The 8869-nt window shown below is 39.4% G+C and overlaps 1 protein-coding gene and 1 pseudogene across 3 annotated transcripts in view; one reads left to right on the top strand and one right to left on the bottom strand.

Moving 5' to 3' along the window:
• Tcp11 (t-complex 11) overlaps positions 1-8869 on the bottom strand; it is a 39329-nt gene that overhangs the window by 19712 nt on the left and 10748 nt on the right. For all 3 annotated transcript variants that reach the window (XM_023722444.1, XM_023722448.1, XM_023722451.1), the window contains one exon: positions 5382-5502. In XM_023722444.1, the coding sequence (XP_023578212.1) occupies positions 5382-5502 (121 nt within the window). The remainder of the gene's footprint in view (positions 1-5381; positions 5503-8869) is intronic.
• On the top strand, positions 1735-2628 carry LOC105742980 (annotated as a pseudogene).

Here is an 8869-nt window from a genome sequence, read left to right as displayed (position 1 = left end):
GTATCTGTGTATTTAAAGTGGTTAGGATAGATATATAGTTACATTCTCTTAATGAATAGAGTGATTTGTTCTAATGGTGTTTGTAGATAGGATATCATGTCCGCATCTTGTACAGCAATTAACCACTGGGAAGAATGTATGCAATGTGTTAATTATTGAAACTGTCCTACCAATTTGATTTGAAACTGTCTCATTGCTATTTATCAATAAAATTATGTAAAAAAAAACAAACAAACAATGCTTACAGCTTAAGCCCTGCCACATCTGAGGAATGTCAACTATTCAACATGGAAGCAGAAATTAATATGTTGATGGGCCCAGGACTTGAAGCTAAGACTCTCAAATTCCAGCTGTCCTGTATCTGGGACAATTTCTTGGTAGACTTAACCCAGCTAAACAGCTGAACTGCACTATTTAAAAGAAAGGTCTTACTATGTAGCCCAGGCTGGCCTAGATCTCACAGCACAGCCTGGTCTGGGACTTAGTGGCCTTCTGCCTCAGCTTTGTGAATGCTGCAGTTACAGGTGTGTGCCACCACATCTGGCTCTGTTCCAGAAGGCTTACTTTGTTCTGGACAACATTCAGTACAGATTAGAATATGAAATCAAGACTAATGATCCTGATTCAGCAAGCAAGCAAAGTCCCATTACACGCTGAAAGGAACTGTCAGTAATAAAGTCTCGAAATCAAATTCTGTATGCATGTTTTAAACCAGCTGCTGTTGAACAGAAAGAGACTAAGAGCTACATTTATGCTATTCTGAATAAAATTATGATGATACAAAAACTGCAAAAGCAAACAGATTTGGAGCTGTTGCTAATGACTGAAAAAAAAAACAGTGGCAAAGCAATTAAAATTTCACATGACACACTTAGGAAGAAATGGAACTGCAACAGAGAACTCTAATGAAGAAGAGATCAATCCCTGAAGAATCTAGAAAGATGTCTTGTTAACAGCTCATGACTGGAGGTGGGGAACGGGCGGCATGCGGTACTCGGGATCAAACTGGGTCCTTGTGCTTGCCAGGCAGGTGCTTAGACTGCCAAGCTGTCTCCCCAGGTATGGTGGAGGGACAGGATTGTGATGCCTTTCATGAGAGAGGAGGATATAAGAAGGGCAGACAATATATAGCAAAATTCAGCTAAAGGATGGAATAGAAATAAAGGGATTTAAGCAAACACACACAGTTTTGTAACTGTAGGACCCTTAACACTAATTTTTAGTCTGTCATTGCCTGAATGAGCATCCATTAGAAATTATAGGCAAAATATTTGTATTACACATTCCAATAGGTACAAACCTTCAGTTTTGAAAATAGTGATGACAGATCAGATTAGACTACTGGTAAGATCACTAATCTGTGATGTGTAGCCTTTCACAAAGCTTAGCTAATAATATTATGTTGGATTTCCAATTCAATGACAAAAAGATAAACAGTCCTAAGGATGGGCAAAAGACTCAACAAAATGACAGCTTTAGTTAAAGATGGGCAAAGAATTTCAGTAAACATTTCAAGGAGATTTTTTTAAATGGCCAGAAAACATTATGAGTAGATGCTTAACACCTTTCACCATTAAAGAAATCCAAGTCAAGACCACAGTAAGATACCACTTAACACCATTAAAATAGCAGGGAAGAAGAGAGGAAGGGGAGGGGAAAATAGCATTTGGCAAGACATAGAGAAAGTGGAACCACCCCACACTGCTGATGAAAACGTAAAATGACACAGCCGCTATGGGAAACAGTTTGGCAATTCCTCAAAATGTTAACTATGTGTCTTCATCCATGGTGGGGCACACCTGTAATACTGGCGCTGAGGAAGGATGAGGCAGGAGCATCACAAATCTGAGTCCCATCTGGGAAACTCAGTACTCTGTCCAAAACCCCATACAAAAAAGAATTATCGACATTGAGCTCCATAAGGATAGCGCCGGGGCAAGTAAGAGCCAGACGGGCACTGGGTGACTCGCTAAGGAAGACAAGTAAACATAGACAAAGGAGAACCTAAGAAGCCAAGAGGCAAAATGTCATCATATGCATTCTTTGCGCAAACTTGCCGAGAGGAGCACAAGAAGCTGCAGCTAGATGCTTCCGTTAACTTCTCAGTTTTCTAAGAATTGCTCAGAGACGTGGAAGACCATGTCTGCTAAAGAAAAAGGAAAATCTGAAGATATGGCAAAAGCAGACAAGGCTCGTTATGAAAGAGAAACGAAAACTTACATTCCTCCTAAAGGAGAAACAAAAAAGAAGTTCAAGGATCCCAATGTGCCCAAGAGGCCTCTTTCGGCTTTCTTCTTGTCCTGTTCTGAGTATTGCCCAAAAATCAAAGGAGAACATCCTGGCCTCTCCATTGGTGATGTTGCAAAGAAACTTGGAGAAATGTGCAATAATACTGCAGCAGATGATAAGCAGCCATATGAGAGGAAGGCTGCTAAGCTGAAGGAGAAGTATGAAAAGGACATCGCTGCCTACCGGGCTAAAGGAAAACCTGATGCAACAAAAAAGGGAGTTGTCAAGGCTAAAAGAAGCAAGAAAAAGAAGGAAGAGGAGGAGGAGGAGGAAGATGAGGATGAAGAGAAGGAAGAAGATGAAGAGGATGAGGAGGATGAAGAAGAGGATGATGAATAAGTTGGTTCTAGCACAGTTTTTTTTTTCTTGTCTATAAAGCATTTAACCTCCTGTACATAACTCACTCCTTTTGAAGGAAAAAAAATTGAAATGTAAGGCTGTGTAAGATTTGTTTTTAAACTGTACAGTGTCTTTTTTTGTATAGTTAACACACTACCGAATGTGTCTTTAGACAGCCCTGTCCTGGTGGTATTTTCAATATTTTCATTTGCCTGGTACAGTATAGGGGCTGTAAATTGTCATGGAAATTTAAAGCAGGTTCTTGCTGGTGCACAATACAAATTAGTTATATATGGGGATGGTAGTTTTTCATCTTCAGTTGTCTCTGATGCAGCTTATATGAAATAATTGTTGCTCTGTTAACTGAATACCACTCCTGTAATTGCAATAAAAAGTTGCAACTGTTTTGTTGACATTCTGAATGCTTCTAAGTAAACACAATTTTTTATTAGTAAAAAAACAAAAAAGAATTATTTTAATCCAAGATTTCTAAGTACACACGAAGAAGAACTGAAGCAGGTATTCAAACAGATACTTCCATACCATTGTTCACAGCAGCATTACTTATAATAGCCAAAAGGTAGAAACAACATGAATGTCCACAAAGTGATGAATCAGTAAAATGTGGTCTATTCCACATTATGGGATATTACTCAGCTGTAAAAAAAGACCAAGATTCTGATAAATGCTACAATCCAGATGGATGAACCTTAAAAATATTGTGTGAACCAAAGTAAGACCAATACAAAGGACAATATCATTTGATTCCACTTACAGGAGTTATGAAGAGTATGGCTGCTTCCGCCACTATTCAATCCATGTTCCCTCAGCTGGCTGAAGTTCTGTATCTGGTGGAGTGACTCAGGTTTCCATTTGAGAGCTATGAGTTCTCAAGTATTCTGCCTTTTTTTTTTTTTTTTTTTTTTGCTCTGGTTTCCATATTATTGGGGTTGAGTATTAAGAGGCAATTCAGAGATATCCTGGGCTGTAGGTGTAATCCTTGTCCCCATTAGGTAGTACCAAGAAGAAACAAGATTGGTGTTACCTAATAGAACTTATATCTTACCTCCTGGCTCCGTGGTACAAGGAGCTCACAGTGGCCAGGTGGCAGTTTCACATTTTAATTCATTAGAACCAATGCAAGGATTTCTCCTAAATCAGAAGAACTCAAGGCTGGCAGAATGGCAAACAGAAGCAGTCATAGGTACTAAGTTTAGCCCTGAGGCCAGTTAAGAGAAACAAGGGTTAACATTTCTTCTTGCTAGTTATAGGTATGTCTATTTGTATATCCTATTTTGTCCTTCTTCTTCTTCCCCATTACTTTATACATGGATTGTCGGACATTAACTATACACTTTAGCTATTTAAGTAACAGAATATTCACTGAGGCTCAAGGAGATAGCTCAATGGAATAAGCGCTTGCCTGGCAAGCACAGGGTCTGGAATTCAATCCCCAGTACCGAAAAAAAAAAAAAAAAAAAAGAATATTCACTGAGCCTGTTACTAAATTTGGCCATGTTTCCTCATTTTGGAGAAGAACAAGAAATAGAGAAATTGTAAGGCATATATTTGTTCATTTTTTTTCTTTTTCTTTTTGGTGGGGAGGGGGCACTGGGGACTGAACCCAGGACCTTCAGCATACTAAATACCCACTCTATCACTGAGCTACACCCTCGGACCCAATGGGTTCAGGAATTCAGATGTGTGTAGTGGTGTTTCTAGAAGCTGAGTATCCACAGGGCTGGCCAAATTCCCACACCACTTATATTACTTGTCAGCTCCAAAGCATTCTTTTCTCTGCTGTGAAAGTGAAGCGAAATCCTTTAACATTTCCCTTATAAGGTGGCACAATTTCCATCTTGACCTGCAGAGGGTGCTGTTTAAAATGGAGTGCTGTTCTGTGCTATACAACCTACTGACAGACCACAAACTTCAACATTGCTTTTTCCTTGCCGTTCTGTGGGCCAACAGTCCAGGAACACCTGTGCTACATCTTCCCTGAAGCTCTCAGGGGGGAAGTCAAACTGGTAGGCAGGCTGCTCTCTCCTGTGGAAGCCTGACTGGAAAAGACTGTCCAAGCTCATTCAGAGAGTTCTGACTACTGGCTGCATGCTGCAACTCCCACCCCCTATCCCCCACCCCCCAATCTAGAGGCCATGTGCAGTTCCCTCTCCACAGCTCACAGCATAGCCCTTTGCTATGTAATTCAGCGTTAGCAAGAGACTCTCTCCCTGTAGTCAGCTGTAACAGAAAATGTAATCATGGGTATAAATCCCATCACCTCCACCATGTTCGATTTGTTAGAAAGCAGCTATTGATCTTGTTCACTCGCATGGCCAGATTATACAGATGAGTAGATTAACCAGAGTGGCACTGCAAAGGCAAGACCTGGTCCTGGTATGTGCACTGTCCTCAGTGTCTATAGTGAATGGTGATGAGCAGCACATGCAGCCCATCACTTCCTCAGGCACAGCTGTGCCTCAAGTGAGCTCCCTGAGCATTTTGTCACAATCCCATGAATACGATGGACAATCCAGTATATTTGCTATTCCAGATTCTGTAAAGTCCTTCTCACTTATTAACCACACCCTTATTTCTCTAATTCACTGCTCTAATAATTTTATATTAAACCTTGCTTGCTCAATTTACCGTGTGACTTTTACTTCAGGAGCATGCTCATTTAGGATTTGCTCACTCTTGTTCCTCCAAAAGCTGGGGATGTCAACAACTGCCTAGCAATGGAAGCCACTCACCTCTTTCATATCATTCAAAAGGTCAAGAGCACAACTGAAGTCAGGAGGAGTAGCTGACAGCTGCTCTCTAAGATGGTCCCAAAAGTCATTGTGCATTGTCTCCTTCACCTTGCCTTCTGGACTGGAAGAGGGTAAAACAAATTACTCTCCAAAAACTGTCCTGAAGTCATAATCTCTAAGCCTCAAATAGCATTTGATATGGAAAAAGATACTGATACTGATAAGAAAGTGCTAGGGACTATGTCTAGACCACAGCAGAGTTGATTTGTACTTCAATGGCATCAATAAAACCACTCAGAAGACTGTCTCGTGATTTCAGAGCAGCCTTTTCTTGCAGTAGTAAAAACTTTGAACAAAGAGAAGCCAGGCAGGTGTTAACACTGACTGGGCACCTAGCCTACATGCATGACTATATACACACTATATATGGTATTTTATGGCACTATATAACATATCACTTCATATATACATGGATGTCATTTAACTAAATGATCATTCATTTTCTTACATTCCTAAAATCTAGGTAAAGGTTTTCCTTCTTTGATTAACACTTGAATGTCAGAGATATTTAAACCAGTGAGCTGGTTTAAAATGAATTCACTATTTAGTCCATACCTATTCCGTTTGTATTCTCAATCTTAGTAGCATTACCATCTATCCTGTCATGGTGTTGTTTTGGAGCTTTGTTTTGTTTTTTTGAGACAGGGTTTTACTATGTAGCTCAGGCTAGCCTTGGATTCACTATGTATCCCAGGCTGGCCTTTAACTTGAGGTGATCATCCTGCCTCAACATCCCAAGTGCTGGATAGGCATGTCCCACCACACCTGACTCTATCCAGTCACAGAAGTCAAAAAGATCCTTAAAAATACAATATACAAAAGCAATTCAATTTAGAAAAGAAAATCTTTTCAACAAAGATGCTATCGGAACAACTGGAGATTCACATACAAAAACTAAATCAAAATACTGACCCTTCAGAAAAATTAAGCTCAAAATGAATTATAACTATAAGTAAAACATAAACTATAAAACTTCAAAAAAAAGATCACATATGAGAAAAATCTGTGACCTTGGGCTTGGTGCTGATTTTTTGCAACACCAAAATCAATCAGGAAATGGAATAAAAAACTGGTAACATAGACTTCATTAAAATTAAAATTTTGGGGCCGGGGAGACGGCTCAGTGGAATAAGCACTTCCCTGGCAAGCACAAGGGCCTGAGTTCAATCCCCGGTTCCGCAAAAAAATAAATAAATAAAATTAAAATTTTGTCAGGCATGGTGACACATATCTATGAGGCAGAAGGATCACTGTGAGTTTGAAGCCAGCCTGAACTACATAGTGAGTTTAAACCCAGCCTGAACTACAAAGACCTTGTCTCAAAAAATTTTAATGTTAATTCAATTAAAATGCTCTGTTCTGTGAAAGACACTGTTAGAAAAGAAGAAGGCAAGCTGAACATGGTGACATGCCTATAATCCTAGCTACCTGGAAGGCTGACACAGGAAGATCGTAGACTTAAGGCCAGCATATGCAATTCAGTGAGATGCTGTCTCAAAATTTTTTAAAAAAAAAAAAAAGAGGAATGTCTAGCAAGTACAAGACTCTGAGCTCAATTCCCAAAACTGGAAGAAATAAAAACAAAAAGACAATCAACAGACTAGGAGACAATTTTTTGACAAAGGATACAAAGATGAGTGCGATGGCACAAGACTATAATCTCAGCAGTTGGGAGGCTGACACAGGAGGATTGGCAGCATGAGTTCAAGACCAGCCTGGGCTACATAGTGAGTTCAAATCAAGCCTGAAACTACATAGTGAGACTCTGTCTCAAACAAACAAAAGGATACAAAGATATAAAGAACCTTCAAATGTTTGCAATACAGGGGCTGGGGAGATAGCTCAGCAGAATAAGCACTTGCCTGGCAAGCACAAGGTCCTGAGTTCAATCCCTGGTACTGTAAAATAAATAAGTTAATTAGGGGCCGGGGAGATGGCTCAGTGGAATAAGCGCTTCCCTGGCAAGTGCAAGGGCCTGAGTTCAATCCCCAGTTCCCCCAAAAAAAAAAAAAAAAAAAAAAAAGTTAATTAATTTTTGCAATACAAAAATGAACAGCTGAATTAAAAAATGGTCCAAATTTATCTCATCAAAGAAAGTATAGAATCAGCATATAATAAGATGCTAAGCATCTTTACTGTTATAATTTATGTCGAGATGTTCTTCCAACACCTGATGCATTCGTAGGCAGGCATTTCGGAAGGGGACTGAACTGTGGAGCATTATGGTTGACATATTAGGAGGTGGGGTCTGGACAGAAGAAACGGGGACTGTGGGTGTGGCCTGGAGGGTATGTCGCCCTTCAGCTCTTCCCTTCTTTCTCTGCTTCTGGGCTGCCATCAAGTGAGCCACTTGGCCTTCACTGAGCCCCTCCTGCCACACATTTCTGACTGGGAGCCAGCAAACTATGAACTCAAAACATAAGCCAAAATAAATCCCCCTTCATTTTGTGAGTGTTGCATATTGTGTCCCATGAGAAGAAAGCGACTAAGACAATAGGGGAGCAGCAAATTAAAAAATAACATCCCATTCCACATCTATCACAATGGCCAGAGTCAGAATACTGGTAACACTAAATGCTGACATAGCTGTTAAATTTTATTTTGTTCATTTAGATAAGTTTAAATGAACATGACATCATAACTGCATCTTAGAAAAATCAATTTTACCATGGACTGGCAGCAACGTGGAAAACAGACTAAAAAGAAAACAAGACTAAAACAACAGACACTTTCACTCATTGCTAGTGAGAATGCAAAATGGGACAGCCACTTTGAAAGCTGGCAATTTCTTACAAAACTAAACACACTCTTACCGTATCTTAATCCGGCATTCATGCTCCTTTTCATTTACACAATGATATGAAGACTTATATCCACACAAAAACCTGTACACAAATATTTATTTCAGCTTCATTAACAACTGCTAAAACTTAGAAGCAATATAAGTTCAAAAATATCCTTGAACTGGAAAATACATAAATAACTTGGTATAGCCATACAGGAGAATTTTAAACTTTATCAGTAAATGGAAGGAGCTAATCTGAAAAGGTTTTCTTTACTGTATGATTCCAACAATACCACATTCTGGAAAAGGCAAAATATGGAGACTATAAAAAGATTCGTGATTGCAAAAGACTTAAAGGCGTTGAGAGAGAGGGATAGATAGGTGGAACACACCTGATTTCCAGGGCAGTGAAATCATTCTCTATGATACAAAAATAGGGGTACAAGTCATAAGATATTTTTCAAAATCCAGAGAATATACAACACAAAATCCAACTCCAATGTAAACAATGAACTTAATGATCTACTAATATTGGGTCATCAACTGTAAAAATGTTCCACACTAACACAGGATGCTTGTAATAGGAACAACTGCAGGAGACAGGAGAGAGGGATGGGAGAACTCTACTTTCTTTTTTTTTTTT

Source organism: Octodon degus, unplaced genomic scaffold, assembly GCF_000260255.1.
Source record: "Octodon degus isolate 3935 unplaced genomic scaffold, OctDeg1.0 scaffold00005, whole genome shotgun sequence".
Classification (NCBI taxonomy): Eukaryota; Metazoa; Chordata; class Mammalia; order Rodentia; family Octodontidae; genus Octodon; species Octodon degus.
This window is presented reverse-complemented; position numbering and strand designations above follow the sequence as displayed.